We start from the raw sequence: 18,803 nt of genomic DNA on the forward strand, positions 1-18,803 counted from the left end.
TTAGCTCTCTTACAAGCCAGTCTTTATCGTATTTCAAAAGCTGACCAGATAAGAAAACCTCACTGGGAAGATGAACATTAGTGAGGCTTATGCTTTCAGGCAAGATTGGTGGAGAAAAATGAAAAATTAAAGGTGGTAAATCTTTGATGTCAGAAAAGTCCATTTTGCAGGGCGCCTGGGTGGCTCAGTTGGTTAAGCGACTGCCTTCGGCTCAGGTCATGATCCTGGAGTCCCTGGATCGAGTCCCGCTTCGGGCTCCCTGCTCGGCAGGGAGTCTGCTTCTCCCTCTGACCCTCCCCCCTCTCATGTGCTCTCTCTCTCTCATTCTCTCTCTCTCAAATAAATAAATAAAATCTTTTAAAAAAAAAAAGTCCATTTTGCTAGTAATTACTATTATTTTCTAAATGATGAGGAATATCCTTCATTACAACAAAGTTAAATTAAAACGCAGAAGTAATGGTTCTCACAAAAGTAGTTTTGCTATCTGACAATCCATCTTAGCTCTCATTCAATTTATACACCATTTATTTCGATTTGATCAGCATCAGAATTATTCTGAAATGTAAACCGGGTTCTAGCAGCAGGCAGGGTATCACGGAGTCAGGCTGACATTTCCGAATTACACTCTGGTTGTGCGTAAGCCATTTAATCTCTCCATGAGTCACTCTTTCTACTTACAAAATGGAGACATTGCTCCTGGACCCAACTCCACTGAGAGTTAGTCCTGCTGGGGAGAAAGGAGTTTGAAGAGCAAGTATTTCAACCAAGTGATGTTTGGTAAAAGAACGAACACACTGAGGACAAGTATTATGAGTAGGTTGCCCATGTAGTAATATACACAGTAAATGTTTAGAAAATAGAATATTAAATATTCAGTAATATACAATTCTGAGACTCTTGAAACAACACTAAGGGGAGATATGTGAATCTTAATTCCAAAACACAGATATGAGGTACCTTTTTTCACTTGAGAAAAAAATTCAGAAATATGACTGTTCATCAAACTTTGGAGGATAGAGAGCATTTTCAAAACCTATAGACTGTAAGTCACCGAAACAGTTGTTGGGTTTTGTAACCAAAGAACACAAGTTCCCTCCATTCTAGTTTAAAAGAAATAATAATTATACAACATCTACCGCAAGGCCTTTCCTTCAATATTTTTTTTTTAAATAAGGGACCATGAGAAACGTAAGATGAAGTTACACTGTTCCCCAATCAAATAATAATACAAGTATGAGACATGGGCAAAATTTTATAGAAATAATACAATGTGTCAGGCATCTAAGTAGCTCAGTTGGTTAAACGTGTGCCTTCAGCTCAGGTCATGATCCCAGGGTCCTGGGATCGAGCCCCATGTTGGGCTCCCTGCTCAGTGGGGAGCCTGCTTCTCCCTCTCCCTCTGCTGCTCCCCCCGCTTGTGCTCCCTCCCCCCCAAATAAATAAAATCTTAAAAAAAAATATGATGTGTGAGGCATACCTTTGAAAAAGTGCTCCCATCTCAGAGCTTCAAACTTGCTCTTTCTCTGTCCAAACCCTCTGTCCCCAGTCCTCCTGCATATCAGTCAAGGTGTGTGTCCCTTTGTGTGCCCTCTCTTCAAAGAGATCCTCCCTGACCATCTCTTCCCCTTTTCCTTCATGGAACTTACCATGTTTATTACCATGCAGTTGTTCTTCTGATCATTTATTCACTGTTTCCTCAAGTGGAGCCAGGCACCATGTCCTTTTGTTCACCACTGAACCCCCCTCCCCACCCAGCACCCTGTTGAGCAGAGCAGAACCCACTCTTCATTGGCTGGATGAGAAAATGAAAACTAGACATGCAAACTGGCCATAAATTTCCAAAGCCGGAAAATGGCAAGAAAAGTAAGTCTTCAAATACCAAGAGAGAAAAGAAAAGGGTATCTGATATACTTTTGATTAGCTACCATGAAAGCCATTAGCATTTCAACTCCACAGGGCTAAAAAATTGCCCTGGGCTATTCCTAGCATGCTGTCTGCCCCTTCATCAGTGGGTCAGTGCGTGTCCTCTTCCGTACTTGAACCGTGGTGGAAACCAACCCGCTCTGGAATACACTAGAGATAATTTCCTGAACTTTAGGCTGTGGCTGCCCACAAGTGCACCAGCCTCAGTCCCGGTCTGTGCAGCCCCCCTCTAAACCCAGCCCAGAGAAGAGAAGGGCCACAGATATAGCCGCTCTGCCCTCCATATGGGAGGAAGGAGGCAGCCTCATACACACACACTTAGGAAACATCCTCCATCAGTGCCTCCCGATTATCTGTGGCGAAGGGACAGCTTTTCTGTTTATTTCAACTCATACAGATGACTCCTTTAAGATACATAATAAAAGTAATTCGAAAAATGAAATGTCACTCATAAAGCATGACAATGTCGACTTGCTACAAAAATTTCCACATGCTCCCTCTCCGTTTCCATAGTTATCACACATCCATACCCAGCAGTCCAAGGACCAGCATCAGTCCGTGAACCACATTTTGAGTAGCGAATAACACAAAGCTTAAATCCTCTAAGAAACTCCACTCACCAGGAGGGCAACACTGACCAAACCAATCACTGAACCTCTCCTAGCGTATCTATAGAAGGAATATGGCAGGCATTCTGTGAAGATGGATGATTAATATTTTGTTGGCATAGAGGGGGACTGAAGGTCTAAAAACGGAAGCCATTATTAATACGACAAGCCCCGGTAAGTTTCGCAGTTACAAAGCTCTCCTAATCTCACCTGATTCCCATAACACTTGACAAGTGTTCTCACCCAGCTTCAGTGCAAGAAGTCACACCACGCGGATGCAGTGGCATGTCCTGCAGCTGATGAAGACCAGCTTCCCCTGCACATCCGGGGGTGGACAAAGGGCAGCGCTGTGCACCCAGCTCCGCGGGGGGACACTTACGCTCTCTGGAACTCTGGGATGCTGAAGATGGCCTGCATGACGGAACTCAGGTAGCAGCTGTTGCCCAGATTCTTGAGACCCGTGTACCCGGGGCCATACATGGGCTTCAGCTTCGTCCCCGTCTCCTGGATCACTTCCCACTCGCTGACCCGAGGCTTGATGTCATTGTCCCGAAGCCCGTTCTCTGTCTGGGGCAAAGTCATCGAAGGAAACCAACTTTAGTTGTAATTATCACCCAAAGCCCATGTCCCAAGAATTATTTCTAACAGCAATGAATGTTTCTGCCCCTTTGTTCCCGAAGATAAGCAGAAAAATCACCTAGTTAAAGGGACTGACGTGGCGATGCTGCACAAAAATGTCAATGTATTTAATGCCACAGAATCACACACTTAAAAATAGTAAAATGGTAAATTTTATGTTATGTATGTCTTTCCACAGTAAATACACACACTTAAAAGATTTAAATATGAAAGAGAGAGATGAAGGGGAAAGGAGATAGGAGGAAGAAAGACAAATAGGAACAGAAAGAAAGAAGTTAGTATACTGTAAAATACAGTAAAAACTGTATTTTCCAGTGCAACCCAGCCAACAGAAAGGCAAGGCCGCTGGAGAGGAAAGTGAAGGAAAATCATGGGCCTTGGAAGTGCCTTGAAGGGTGACGTGAGTGAGGACAAGGAGACGGAGGGGAGGAGAGCCCGAGGAGAGGGAGACAGGCTGGGAGGGAAGGGTCCAGGCAGAGCGCGCACACTGAAGCAGCTGCTCACAGGCACAGACGTTACATAGTCATGATATCAGCTTGAAAACACAATATTAAATGAAGCAAAGCTCTTCCCATCAACAACAATATGTTGGCTTATTCTTTCCACCCCCGAGCTCTGCTTCCCTTCCTGAAATTAATTAAAGTGATGTCGGTCACAGATAATTTTAAAGGTCATCTTCCCATACTTTCTCGCTTCAGTGAACAAGGAGTGATTCATGCAACTCTCCACCAAAGGATACAGAAATTTTACAAGTAAATTCCAACTAAGACAAACGGTACTTGATGAGGTACCATTTTTATTATAACATTAAAAAAAAATATAAGCTGGTAACCAAAAGAAAATGTTAATTAATTAAATTCAAGAAGTAAATGCAAAGTAAGATTCCTGTTACAGCAATTACATATTAAAGAAACCAAAGGGTTCCCTCCCTGCAAGGTAGGAATACAAAGTGGACCTTCTTACCCCATGCATATGAAGCATATCAATTCCAAAATGCGCTAAGTGCTTGGCCAAATGAGGATCCAAAACAGGTTCCTCTTCTTGAAAGGAATAAACATCTACAGGGTGAAGAGAAAACAAGGAATGAGATCTTTAATCAAGTCATTCAGTATTCAACATATGTCTATTGAGCTCCCACTATGCACCAGGCTTGGGATACATGGGTGAATAAAGCCAATAGAAACCTCCTGTGAGTTACACACTCAACTGGAGAAAAGACAGATGAGCAACAACAAACATAATTAATAGGTCTATTTTGTAATTATACCCATATAGCAATTTTTGACATTTCAGGAGGTTAATTTTTAAAAAGGTTTTCTGAGACAAAAAAAAATTTAAAAAGCAGTGTCTAAAGTTAAAATAGTTGAAATGAGATGAGTGTAAATGCCTACCAACTGATCTTCTAACCAAAACTGCGCTGGCATAACAACTGTGCAGGAGGAGGGAGGGGTGAGGGAGGACAGAGAGGCAACACCTGCCATGGCAGGGGAACCTACAAGGGAACAGAGGGGACACACAGGCCCTCGGGAGCAGCTGAGTGGCTGGAGTAAGGTGTTAGGTCCAAGACAAAGCTAACTTCTGCTGTAGACTCCTCTACAGTCTCAGACCTACCAGCTCACCAACGTCCACCTCCCACCTGCCCCTTCATCCCTTCTTTCTAACATTAGTGTCCACACCCCACAGAGCTGGGGAGGGACTTAGTGAAGAATGTTCAGTCCACCACCCCGTAGCACTCACAGCAAATGAGGATGCTCAGGGCCCAGCCAGGTAACTCAGGAGGTTCTAGCCACCCCCAGGCCCAGCCCACCGGTCCCAGGGCCTGAGGGGTTGGTTATCTTGGCCTTCTGGGCAAATCCCCCCAAAAGCTATCAAAACTACTGCCTTGTGTGTCCTCACACAGCAGTGCAGCGTGGGAGAGGGGACAGATATCTTCAGGCCCATTTTGCAGATGAGGAAAAGAGGCTCATAAGGTTAAATCATTTGCCTCAAACCCCACAGGGAGCCCACAACCCATGTATCCTGACCCCTCACCCAGTCCTTTTTCCTCTACACCAGACTATCTCTTTATATCTCTCAGGAGACTCAGAGACTTGGTGAAGCACCATCCTAGGCCCTTAATAGGAAGGGAGAGTCAAAAACCACAATGTCTTCACTCTTAAATTAGAAAAACAAAATCTATTACAATGAAAATAGATATCAAGATAGTAGGGGTTCGTGGGTGGCTCAGTCAGTTGAGCGTCCTACTCTTGGTTTTGGCTCAGGTCATGATCTTGGGTGGTGGGATTGGGCCCCATGTTGGGCTCCATGCTGGGTGTGGAGTCTGCTTGAGATTCTCTCTTCCTCTGCCCCTCCCACTCATGTTCTCTCTCTCTCTCTCTAAAATAAGTAAATAAGGGCGCCTGGGTGGCTCAGTCAGTTAAGTGTCTGCCTTTGGCCCAGGTCATGATCTCAGGGTCCTGGGATCGAGCCCCACATCGGGCTCCCTGCTCAGCGGGGAGTCTGCTTCTCCCTCTCCCTCTGCCCCTCCCCCTGCTCCTGCTCTCTCTCTCTCTCTCTCACTCTCTCTCTCCCAACTAAATAAATAAAATCTTTTAAAAAAATTTTTTTAAATAAAATAAGTAAATTTTTAAAAAGAATAAAAAGGATAGCATTCTTTAGGACAGTAAAAGAGATTGTCCAAGGATTTTCCTCTTCTTTGGAACATCACCAGGAGGAATAAAATACACACACACACACACACACACACACTATGGTGATCTGACCGAAACCCAGATATGTGGAGACTCACTGCCACCAAAGGAAGTCAGTCTTCCCATTATTAATGGGTTAGATGTTGTATAGCTTTCTCTCCTATCCCTCTTCCTCTAGGGGCCCATTTTAACTTGTAGATAGGCAGCCTTCATTTATATTCTTTCTTTAGTATAATTCAGTGCTCTCAAAAGCAAAAACACAAGACAAAATCCCCAGCCCAATCAAGAAAAACTTCCCCAAAAGTTTAAATGCTAAAAACACGAACAAAAATCTTTAATAACTTGAAACAAACACATAAATAATATTTTTAAATCTATGGCAAGTGACAAGAAAAATACCACTCAAATACTGGCTGAAGGTGAAAATGACATTCCCTAGGCACTTTAACTTTGGTTATTATTAACTAGTGAAATAGTTTTGAAGACTTAAGACTCTAAGCCTCTAATTATTTGAGCTTTATTAGAAAATAACAAAGTTGCCAGACCTGAACAGTTGACATTGGCCTAGGATTTTGAAATAAGTGAAAATCACAAAGCACTCTATAATTTTTAATTTGTTAAGCTCATGCCATATTGAGAAATTAATGTTTCCTCCCTCCAGTCATTAACTGCTCCGAACATGTGACATGATTTGGTCAGACACGACAGTTTTTTTTTTACTCCAATGACAAAAACAGTTGAGTGAGTAACATACAAGAAATCTAAAAATGAACTGTGATCCTCGAATTTGGCAAGCATGAAGAATTTATAAATGACATGTAGTCATAGAAAAAAAATTTGAAGTGGACTCAGGAAAGAGCACCCTAAGATGCTACTGAGCTGGTGCAGGGGCCAGTAGGGGCAGGATTTCACAGCTGCTGTGGGCATCTCCATAAGCTTCTTCTGCAACCACCAAGGCACTGAGGCTTCTTTTAGGTAACCTAGTTTCATGATAGAAGAATGAAACACCTTCTCCTGTCTCTGTCCCTCCTCACTGCCTTCCCACCCAGAAGAACCTCATCCTCACTTTGCCAAATCAATGTCTCCTCCCACAGAGGAAAGCTCTTATTTGTTTGTTTGTATGGTGATCTGTTTCTGGGTTTGTTTGTCACTGTACTCATGGAGACCCAGAATGGAATTTGATATGGGGCCATTTTTATTACCCATGCCACCACAATGGCCTCGCCTAGGCGGTCCAGGCTTGTTGGAAGAACCGATTCTAAGTTGCGACCTCAAGGTAAGTAGGAGTTTCTCACCGAACAGGTATATCCTTACTGGGGAGAAGGAGACCGGGATGATCAGATCACATTACCATAAAATAGTTGAGTCCACAACCTGCTTGGATTCCATGTTCACTAAGCAATACTCTAAATATAAGTCAGCTTCCCACAGGAAAGGAATGTACTGGTCAAGCCAACATAAACATCCCACTTACAGGCAGTTGTGGTTCTCACCATAAACTAAAAAATAAACACTTTCTCTCTTGCTCGTTGAATTAGCCTCAGTGAGCCTAGCAAATACGGAAATGGGACCATTGGGAGTGTTACCTTCACCAGGAGGTGGCTACCCGCCCCTAGACAGAGGGCACCCTGCACTCCCAGGCCTCATTGTCCACAAGGCTCATCATCAGACATTAAGGGAAACTTTAGGCATGTTTACATTAACTTATTTGGCTTTAAAATAAACGAGTTACAGCTAGCAAAATATTAAACAGGCCTAAAAGAAACTAATATAAGATTGATGCATCCCATAAACTAATATAATAATTAGACTGAAAATAATCATTTGTGTTAAAACCAACTCTGCACAAGACAAGCAGAAATCAAATCCTGATCTTTCTTCAAAAAGTGAACATTATCTCAGGTGAATGAATTCAAGAACTCTCATCACAGGCTATAGGATCTACATTGCTGTTTGTTTTATGCCTTCTATGATCGAAACAGGAATATTTATTCAAATACTCTCAATTATATAAGGAAAAGTTCTCCCTCCTCTACAAACACAACAAAAAAAAAAAACACTTAACTATGGCAGATAATGAATTAATAGTCTTAGCAGCTGAAGAGTTTTTTTAAAACCAATAAGGAACACCTACACATATGCCTACTAGAAAATCAACCTAAGAAATTCACAAATAGAATTACAAATGGCCAAAAATACTATGAAAAATATTCAGCCTCACTAGTAAAGCAAATGAAAACAAGATACCAGATTAGCAAAGGTTTTTAAAAATGGCAAATATCCAAAGTTGTCAAAGATTTGCTGAAATGGGTATTCTCATACACTGTTAATGGGAATGTAAATTACTGTAACTGTTTAAAAGAGAAATTCGGCAACTGAAAATTTTAAAGGTTCAACCCTTTGTTCATAAGAATTTATCCTAAATATATCATCAGACAAACATCCAAAGATTTCCATATATACAAGGATGCTCATCAGAATAGCAAAAAAATTATAACAAATAATAGGAGTATAGTGAAATGATTTATGGAACTATCGTGGGATACTGAAGAGTATTTAATGACATGGAATATATATATATATATTTAATGTTAAACAGAGGAAAACAAGGAATAGAACTTTATACAGTGTGATTCCTTTTTTGTAAAAATGTGGGGTAGGGGCAGTCTGGGGGGGTTGTATAAGAATTGACCAAGGCCTTAAAACAGAAAACAAAACTGAAAGGAGATACCCAAATTGTTAGAAGTGATTTGTCAAATGATATTACTAGTGATTTTTATTTACTTCTCTAAATCTTTCTGTTTTCTAAATATGTTACACTGAATATCTGCTCCTTGTATAATCAAGGGGCAAATATAAAATGTTCCTTCCTCAAGTTGAAAGGAAAAAAGCTTTAGATGAAAATTAGAAAAAAGTCTAAATCATAGTTTGAAAATAAGTTTCATGCTAGAAAAAAGGCTTCTGGAAAATTAAAGACATCAGAAGAGAATTAACCCTTGTCTTTATTATTAGCATACATTTAAATAGAATCTAATTATTTAAATACATACCAGTCAGTTTATTTAACAAAAGTATTTGCGCCTACCACGTGTAAGATTTTACATGGAACCCAAAGATGAGTAAGACATAGCTCTGGCTTCAAACAACTGAAATTTTAGAACAAAGCCATGTATACAAATAATTGTAGTCTTAGGTTGTTCTAGGAACTGGACTTCTAATAATTGGTTTTATCAAAGCACTACAAAAAACAACATAGAAAGGAGGCACATTCAGGGCGCCTGGATGGCGCAGTCAGTTAGGCATCTGACTCTTGGTTTCCGCTCAGGTTGTAATCTCAGGGTAGTGGGATCAAGCCCTGTGCCAGGCTCCATACTCAGCATGGAGTCTGCTTGGGATTCTCTCTCCTTCTCCCTCTGCCTGCAACCCACCCCCCCACCCCCACCATCCACACGCTCACACTTGCATGCACGCTGTCTCTAAATAAATAAATCTTAAAAAAAAAAAAAAAGGAGACACATTCAAATGATTCTCCCCCTACAATTTTACCCACTAGAACTCCTATATTACAAACCCTTCCCTCTGTAGCCTTATGATGGTTGCCTTGTACAGCAGTCATTCAACATAGCGAAGACCTGTAAGCGACGTGCTGTAACCCTCCATCCAACTGCATGTCCCGAATTTCCTCTTCAGATTCTGGAATTCGTAGGATTCACCCTGGCTTGTGTAGAGGTTTTGTACAAACGTGGCCAAAAACTAACATTTGAGAGCATACGGTGTGAGAACATAAAGAAAGAGAACCAATTCTGAAGCTGACAATACAAGTAGGAACCAAGTCTAATCCTTTGCTGCCGGCCGCTGTCAGGGACTCTGACATACAACCTCCTTTAAAATCCCTTTCCTTAATGTTTCCATTAGTTTCTAAAATGATGCTCACCCCCATAATGAATTCTAGGGCTTCCCTCTACAGTTCTAAAGGTGGACTTGATTACCCCTGTTCACTTCACAAGTCCTGGTTCCTACCCCTCTGTCCTCTTAGCCAAGAGATATACAGAAAGACAGTAATAACAGGTAATAGTAGCACTAACTTTTATTAAGGCCTTACTGCATGCACTGGGCTAAATGCTTTAGACACATTAACAGATCTATGAGAGAGCTACCACGATCATCCTCAAGATGAGGAAACTGAAGCTGAGAAGGATTTGAAGACTTGCCAGCGAGAGGCAGAATCAGGATTCACACCTGAGCTGTGTCCAGAGCCTCCACCTTCCAACCTAGGAATGAAGGCACCGGTTCAACTAAGAGGAGCCACTGCAAGTTTGGACAGTCAGTGAGGGCACACTCACCCGCCCCGTCAGGAGTGATGGTTCCCAGTTTCACGGCTAGAGGGTAGCCCATGTCTCTGTAATGCTCCAGCGCGTGGCCGTTGCCTCCAGAGCTGTCGAAGAACCACTTCCCACACAGCACGGAGCCATCGGTCAGATTCAACCAGAGGTTCTCCCGCAGGTCACACCTGGCACACTTCCAACCACTGAAAAGTCAGTGAAGAGCAGTTACTATCACTGGAACACGAAGCATAGCTAGAAAATTAGCATCCAAGAAAACGGACTGTCTCAAGCTGGGGGGTCACAGGAAACGGTGAGTGAAACAAAGGAAACCGGTGCTTCCTTCCCCCTCTTCTCCCTTCAGAATGTTAATGTCGCCCCTCCCAGAGCAGCAGGACCAATCAGTACCCTGCCTGCCTCCACCAGGGCTTTTTTACTTTAGAAAGCTGACACAGTGGGACGCCTGGGTGGCTCAGTCGGTCAGGTGTCCGCCTTCGGCTCAGGTCATGATCCCAGGGTTCTGGGATCAAACCCCGCATCGGGCTCCCTGCTCAGCGGGGAGTCTGCTTCTCCCTCTGCCTCTCTCTCACTCTCGCTCTCTCTCAAATAATCTTATAAAAAATTGGCAAATAAATAATAAACACAGAACCTGAGGTCAGGAGAGGAGGTCATTTCCTTGAAATTCCTACATGAGGGACAGTAGAGCTCAAATAAGTCTAAAACATGAAGGATCCCATGTGCGTAAACATGTAAAGTTCTAAAGCATTAAACACACCTAGTAAAACTCGTTTAAACAAAATCCTACTATGCAGCAGTTCTGAATGAAGTATAAATAATGTCAATTTCATTGAAGGTTAAATGTCAGGTACATGCCAAGTACCCTACAGAAGTTTGATCATCTAATTCTATTCAACACCCTTCAAAATCAATATCCCCAACCCCACTATCAAAGGGAAAAACTGAGGCCCAGAAGTAGCCTGCCTTCCCCTACAACCACACAGAATGGGAAGGCAGCACAGGCATATTGAACAAGACTAGAGCACCTGCCTCTGTCCACACAACAGACCTAACGGGAGATGCTAATGTAGCCCAAAGAACATTCCAGCCACAAAGGTGACAACCAAAGACTGGTAAAAGTTGTGTTCCCCTAGAAGCAGACTCTGAAACAAAGGTTTGAATGTAAATGACTTGTTTAGGAGGTGATCCCAGGAAGCACTGGAGAGAAGGAAGACTGGAAAGGGCAGGAAGCCAGTCCAGGTACGTCAACAAGCAGACGACCACCATGGGCAACTGGGGCTCAGTCCAGTTGGGGACCTCCACTCGAGGGGTCAGGGTCCAGGGTATTTATCCACCCACACCACAGTCACTGGTTGAGGGCTGTTCCAGGAGGACAGGAGGGAGCATTAACTCCATGGCATTTCTCACTGTCCCATGCACAGGCCTGCATGGCCTCAGCAGGCAGAGAAAGCCCTCAAGCAAAGAACTGCGGGTGCTTGCCACTGAGAGGCAAGGGGTGGGGTTGAGCTCAGGGGTATGGGCTGGCCATGCTCAACCTCTACAAAGGTACAGATACTTTTAGAAAGAATTTTGAGCTTAGTTTTAATCATAGGCATCTGGTAAAAATATATATAACTGCCAATTCAGAGAAGGGGTAGAAATGTAAATATTCCTTTAGCCAGTTTTAAGGGGTAAAGTTCCATTTCGCTATCTGACACTCACCTCGGAGGAATCCTGACTCCATTGTCCAACTGGGTAAGGTTATTGGCATATTTGGATACCGGCAATTCATTTTCCCATGTGTCTGGGTCCTGCTTTCTATATGGAGATTTTGAGCTGAGAACCGCATCACAAGCAATTGTTACCTGTAAGACAAACCCAGATGTCATATGTAAAAACAGTTTGAGAGAATAGAAACTTCTAGAAAAGAAGTTTAAAAGTTCGTTAATAAATACAGCCTGATCCAAGAAAATTCAGACAGCAGTGACCATAAGAGCAAGATCCTAGTTAGCTGATTCCAGCATTTTCTCCATGAATCTAGCTAGGGTTTGGCCCTAACCTAGAGTGTGCAGTATTGACAATGATACAAGATAGCAAGGAGCCCAATCCAGTCTGTAAACCCAAGCAGATGAGTCAGATTTAACAATTTCTTAGCAAGCAGAGTAAAAAGTACTCAGTGAATGATTTACAAGAGTGAAATTAGCTATAGGAATGCCTAGGATTTACCCAAGTGGTATGTTTTCCTCCTAACAAATATACACCCAGATATCCAATATCCTCAACTCATCACACAATGGCATGAGGTCAAGGGCATTTGAATGGAATGCAAGCAGCATGGCTCCATTTCTTAATCTGGTGCAAATGTGACCCTGGACAGGGACATGCCTAGGTGTCTCTGTGCCAGGTCAGTCAACATCATGAGCAAATCTGTGATGTCCAGCTTGGCACCAACTGACCACAGGGGAAGGGGGTGCAAATTCTCTGCTTTCTCCTAAACTCGATTAATCCGGCACATATGCATATCACCACATTTGCTATTTGCTTAATGCTATAACAACTATTTCTAGCTGTCTTTAAAAACATATTCTGGTGTGGGGCGCCTGGGTGGCTCAATCGTTAAGCATCTGCCTTCAGCTCAGGTCATGATCCCAGGGTCCTGGGATCAAGTCCCCCATCGGGCTCCCTGCTCAGCGGGAAGCCTGCTTCTCCCTCTCCCACTCCCCCTGCTTGTGTTCCCACTCTCTGTGTGTCTCTCTCTGTCAAACAAATAAATAAAATCTTAAAAAAAAAAAACATATTCTGGTGGGAATGTAAAATGGGGCAGCCACTTTGGCAAACAGTTTGGCAGTTCCACAAATGGTTAAACTGAGTTACCGTATATATAACCTAGCAATTTGACTCCTAGGTATACATCCAAGAAAAATGAAAATATGTGCCCATGCAAAAACTTACATACAGATGTTCACAGAACATTATTTAGAATAGCCAAAAAGCAGAAACAACCCCGATGCCCATTAATGACAAATGGATAAATAAAATGTCTTATGTCCACATAATGAAATGTTATTCAGCAATAAAAAGGAAGTCCTGATACATGCCACAACATGAATGAACCTTGAAAATAAATACACGCTAAGTAAAAAAGTCCAGCCACAAAGAACTATGTATAATGTATGATTCCATTTATATGAAATGTCCAGAATAGGCAAATCCATCGAGACAGAAAGTAGATGAGTGATTGCCAGAGGCTGAAAGGGATGACAGGTGAAGGGGTGATGAGAATATTCCACAAGGAGATGGTGGCAATGGATGCCCAACTCTGAATACAACAAAAGCCACTGGATGGTTTAAAAAAGTTTTTAAACCAAGGTTTGTATTCTACATCCCTAACATCCTGCACAATTAGCTGAACTTCATGCAGAGTGTTTTCCCCTGGGTAGCCCTAGAACTCATTAAGAGACCATGAAGGGAGCTCCCTCAGCTGCCGTCCCCCGCCCACCCAGCCCATGAGCAATTGCTCTCACTGCTGCATCCAGAATGTTTGGAACCTTCCTCTTCTCAACTTCAGTCACACTCGTCTTGGTCCCAGCCACTAACACAGCTCACCCAGACGGCCACACAGCAGCCTCCTTGCGCGTTCCTTTCTCCCACGCCTGCCCCCTCCTCTGCACAGTAGCCAGACTGGTCTGCTGGGAATATCACATCCTCTCCTGCTGCAGCTTAAAACTCTCCAAGGCACTACCGACGGATGGCACTGAGCAAGGCACAGTCAGGAATAAGGAAGAGGTCTCTGCCCTCAGAAAGCTTACATCCCATGACACGCCAGGCATCCATAAATATATTTACACCTTTTAAAAGAGATAGTCCCACTCATCTCTCACCACAAGCACTTTTAGACAATTAGCCTTTCCTTTCAATTTTCAAAGTTAATCTCCCACTTCCTTCCAGAAGTGCCCCTAGAAAACAGGGTTGAGGTCACCACAAACCCCCTCCTGATCCTCCGGGTTTTGGCCGCCTTAGCACTCGGGCTACACATCCCAAGCTTTTCAGTCTGGTCTGTTATTACAATCTCCTGGTTGCTTCAATGACTATCTCAGTCTCTTCTCTGTCCTCCTCTGAATCTTCTCCGCAGTGCACAATAAAGTTGATCAAGATTTGAATACAATATTCTCTCTTCTCTTTGAATATACTTCTTGGTGACACTCAACAAAATTTCCTCAAATTTCTGGGCCACTACGAAATACTGATCTAGTGTTTTCAGAGTATCATCTGAAATCACTTAGCGGCCCTTCATATGGATCATAGCTGAAGATCAGGATCTATTATCCTATAATTATGGCATGAATTGCCTTTCCCTGGATTTGTTGTCTAGAGTGAAGAGAAAAAAAAAACTTGGTACTAGTCTTGGCTCCATCCCAGGCCTCATAGGCCTCAAATTCAGTAGTGTTCTGGAACTGACTCAAACTGGCTCACAGAATTGATTGTTAAGTTTTAAGGAATTCTGCAAGATGGTTGTTAAACACGGCCATTACTGAAAATTAAATTATAAAAATTTACAATCAAGTAAAATATATATATATATATATATTTTTAAGATTTTATTTATTTATTTGAGACAGAGAGAATGAGAGACAGAGAGCATGAGAGGGAGGAGGGTCAGAGGGAGAAGCAGACTCCCTGCCGAGCAGGGAGCCCGATGTGGGACTCGATCCAGGGACTCCAGGATCATGACCTGAGCCAAAGGCAGTCGCTTAACCGACTGAGCCACCCAGCCGCCCCAAGTAAAATATATTTTTAAAAAGTAACAAACACTCAAAACTCTTCACTTCCTGTTCTACTACACTTTACGAGTTTCTGTGTGCTCTTGAGGTTATTTACGTTTACGTTATGTGACTGGCAGGAATTCTATATAATGGTATGCTAATGTAGACTCTCTTTTCAACACTGCTTTCGAGACATCTGTCAGTCTGAAATCAGCCCCGGTGGGAATATTTACACCACGGAAATCACCAAACACTACAAAGCAGGCCTTTCCCCCAGGGAGCTGGTTGCTAAATATTTACAAGCACACCATTGCTAGAGTTCCTGATGTCTAAAATGAGGCGTTGGATTTCGGGCCATAAGATCCCTACTGAGCTCCAAATGCTATGTCTCTGCAAACTCCACATCACTGAGAAGTGGTTTAACTTTCTGGTAGAATCCACAGAGTTCTTATCTGAAACAGAATTTTTTCTGAGCTGAGAAGCTCAAAAGATGAAGGAAGAGTCCTCTGGTTGGGTGATTTTCGGCTCAACAATTTTTGTTATTTAAAAGCTTAAAAAAAGAGTCTGCCTTCGGCTCAGGTCATAATCCCAGGGTCCTGGGATCAAGCCCCAGGTCGCGCTCTCGGCTCAATGGAGAGTCTGCTTCTCCCTCTCCCCCTGCTCAGTCTCTATCTCGCTCTCTCTCTCTCTCTCACACACACACACACTTGCTCACTCACTCTCTCTCAGATAAATAAATAAGTAAATAAATAAAAAAAATCTTTCAAAGCTTAAAACGAGAATATCAAACACCAAAAAATGTAGCAGAAGCATGAAAAGATAGGAACCAGCACCTGATATATAAATAAATCCTATCAGTTACCATCAGATAAACCCAAGCTTTTCCTTCAATTTCTCCACCCCAACTTTCAAATAATTCTCCCTCTCCTTCTTTAGAAAATTTTTATGTATTTCTTGATGCTAAAAGACCGTATTAAAAATTATAACATATATTGAGGGATTCAGATTTCTATGACTCTTCACTTTTATTTAAATAAAAGTATTCACACTTTGAATTATATTCTGAATATAGGAATAATTAAAAAACACTTAAAGGCTCCATTAACTTTTTCACATAAAGGCTTCTCCTTCATAAGTGAGAGAAAAATCATTTCTCGTGACATTTATTCACAGTGTGCTTCTTTATTTCTTTTCTGACAGCAGACGTAAGAGTTATATTAAACAAGGGCAGGCAGCAAGAACTCTCAGTATCATGGAGATACAAGCTTTAGTATATAATTTCAGGTAATGGGACGAGGTAAGACCATTTTGCCCACTCATACATTTTATCCTTGGTAACGGCCACATGAGTCAACACAGGGAACTGGAGAAAGGAGAGGTAATTTAATTCTCTATGCACTGCTAAACACTGTGCACTTAGCACTAAAAAAGGATATGTCACGTATAATAATTAGAGGAAAGAGCAACAGTAGCTAAATACACAACATTTTCATTTCTATGGTCTTATATTTAGGTAGAAAGTAGGTCAGGGGCAAAAGAGGTTGAATGGTAGAAACCTGGTCTCTAATGACATGGGAACCCCAAGCACAAACACACCCCCCCTCCTGGCAGAAGCAAGTGAGCAGGTGGCTGTAGATACAAAGTCACACAATGTCCTGAGGATTCCCAGACCTAAACACCTGGCTTTTGTTCTGGGGGAGTGCGGGGAGGGAAGAAGGGAGCTAGCATGTCTAAACTCCATGGACCCTGACCCTCCTGCTCCCGGGGGCCAGGCTCTGAGAAGTCAGGGTGTGCACAGAGTGGGAAAGAGGAAAAGAAAGGGAAAAGAACAAAGGAGAGAAGGATGGGGTGGGAGAGACAATACAGGACAGGAGGAAAGAACAGGAAAAATGCTTGGGTCCTTATAGGAGCTCCGCGCCTCCTTACGGGATCAAAGTACAACAGAACGTGGCTTCCTCACCTCCCTTGCCACCCCCAGCTTCATGTCATTCAGGAAGGTGAATGTTGCTCCACGAAAATCAAGGGAAGGGAAGAGAAAAAAAAAATTCACCACTAAATCTAAACGCTAAAACCTAGAAAGTAGTTTTAGTCTTCATGAGGAACAAAACTTTCAAGGAGTCTCACATTACCACGGAGCTCCTGCAGACCTGTGATTTGTAAACGTTTAGTTATTTTTATAACCGTGTTGCTGTTGCTTCGGCAGAGAAATCCTTATTTTTCCCAAACAAAATCTCACGTGGAAGGCTAATATGCAGAAGAGATAAAAATATAGCCATTCCTCTGATCAGAAGACACCCCTCTCCAACAGCCCCTGTACATCTCAGGGGCACAGTGTGAAAATCTAAGGGACAGACTGTGAGTTACAAGGGGCAAGAAGCCAGCCCACCGAGGGGAGGCCAGCCCACTGTGGTGGAGGGGGCAGCCCACCATGGGGAAGTGGGGGAGGCCAGGCCACAGGGGAGAGACCAGCCCAATGTTTATATACTTAGAGGCCCACACAGCAATGGAAAAAAAACGCGCAGGAGAGGGTATCTGGCCGAACTCTACTAAAACCTCACCCTGCAAGACCCTTTCACAGAGAAGAAGCAATATGCTCATGTTCGTTCTCGTTCTTCTCCTCCTCTCATTCAACCTGCCTTCCCCACCCCCCGAGTGCATGCACACGCACACGCACACGCACACACACCTGACACAGAGAGTCACGCGCATCTAGCTAGCAGCCGTGCACACTCACTGACCAGGGCTGGTAACTCCTCAATATTTGGCAGTGCTATTTCATAGTGGTCTGGGAATATAACAAGTTTGGCTTCATCTTCATATTCATAATCGTCGCTATTTAAATCGTCATCAGTATCTAGATCTGAGGAAAAAACAAAAACAAAGAACAAGAAGTGAAGAGAGAACATTCTACACCAAGGCAGGACTCACTGCAAAAGCCAGAGATCCACAGGAATGACAAACCAAGAGCATGACATTTACGATTCCCTCCTCTGACAACCATCCGTCTGCCCCAAACCAGGAGTAAAAGGCCTACTATCTTTCCTAAGTTATGAATACTTACGAATAAGTGACAGATGTGTACAGACTGAGACTGATCACACAGCTTTACAATTAAAATAGACACACGTGCTAGATATTCAATTTGTAAAGACTTTTAAAGGAGTAAATGGTTCATTCTGATCTGTTGGGCACCTGGCTCCTGACTGCATAAGAAATGGACTGAAATGTTTTTCACAACACTGTAATATGGAAGAAAGTACGGGGTTTCAGCATACATAAACCAAGGTTCAATTCCAGCTCCAAAATTTAATGTAACTTTGAGCAAGTCACAAAGTCTCTAATCCTTAGTTTCCCCATTTGCAGAATGGAGATAATATCTCTTATCTCACAAAGCTTATACGAGGAATAAATAAGAAATTGTCGACAAGAGACCCGGTACATAATAGGTAGTCAATAAGTGATAGCTACTATTTAAAAACAAAATCTCAATCTCTCTCTCTCTGTCTCTGTCTCTCTCTCCCCATCCCCCTCTAGGAGTTATTAAGATACTGTATCATAAATTAGAGGGGAAAACCCCATAATATAAGTAGTCCTGTTGTCCTCAGGCTGTGCAGAATTTTCAGTAAGAAAACTGAGCTCCTCTAGCCTGCTATGTATCAAGTCATCACCTGTTTGCTTGGCTAATCTCTGGTGAAGGTTAAGTGAAGGCTCAAGGAAATGTCTTGTCACAATATTTACATGGACATGTCAGCCTTACATTCACATGGATGCCAGCATCCCAGATTAGGTTTGTATATTTAGATGTTTGGAACTATGGTGACAAGGAGCTATTGAGCCATATTCCACTCACATCACACATAA

The 18,803-nt window shown here is 42.7% G+C and overlaps 1 protein-coding gene across 3 annotated transcripts in view; it reads right to left on the reverse strand.

The window, feature by feature from the left end:
• Positions 1-18,803, reverse strand: part of USP13 (ubiquitin specific peptidase 13) — a 127,164-nt gene that overhangs the window by 68,956 nt on the left and 39,405 nt on the right. For all 3 annotated transcript variants that reach the window (XM_045903317.3, XM_045903316.3, XM_064584948.1), the window contains exons 4-8: positions 17,681-17,802; positions 11,902-12,044; positions 10,204-10,388; positions 4,134-4,228; positions 2,911-3,098 (exon numbers count right to left, since the gene is read on the reverse strand). In XM_045903317.3, the coding sequence (XP_045759273.1) occupies positions 2,911-3,098; positions 4,134-4,228; positions 10,204-10,388; positions 11,902-12,044; positions 17,681-17,802 (733 nt within the window). The remainder of the gene's footprint in view (positions 1-2,910; positions 3,099-4,133; positions 4,229-10,203; positions 10,389-11,901; positions 12,045-17,680; positions 17,803-18,803) is intronic.

This window comes from Mirounga angustirostris, unplaced genomic scaffold (genome assembly GCF_029215605.1).
Source record: "Mirounga angustirostris isolate CCGP_5_RB_7025 unplaced genomic scaffold, mMirAng1.0.hap1 SCAF_1, whole genome shotgun sequence".
NCBI classification, from domain to species: Eukaryota; Metazoa; Chordata; class Mammalia; order Carnivora; family Phocidae; genus Mirounga; species Mirounga angustirostris.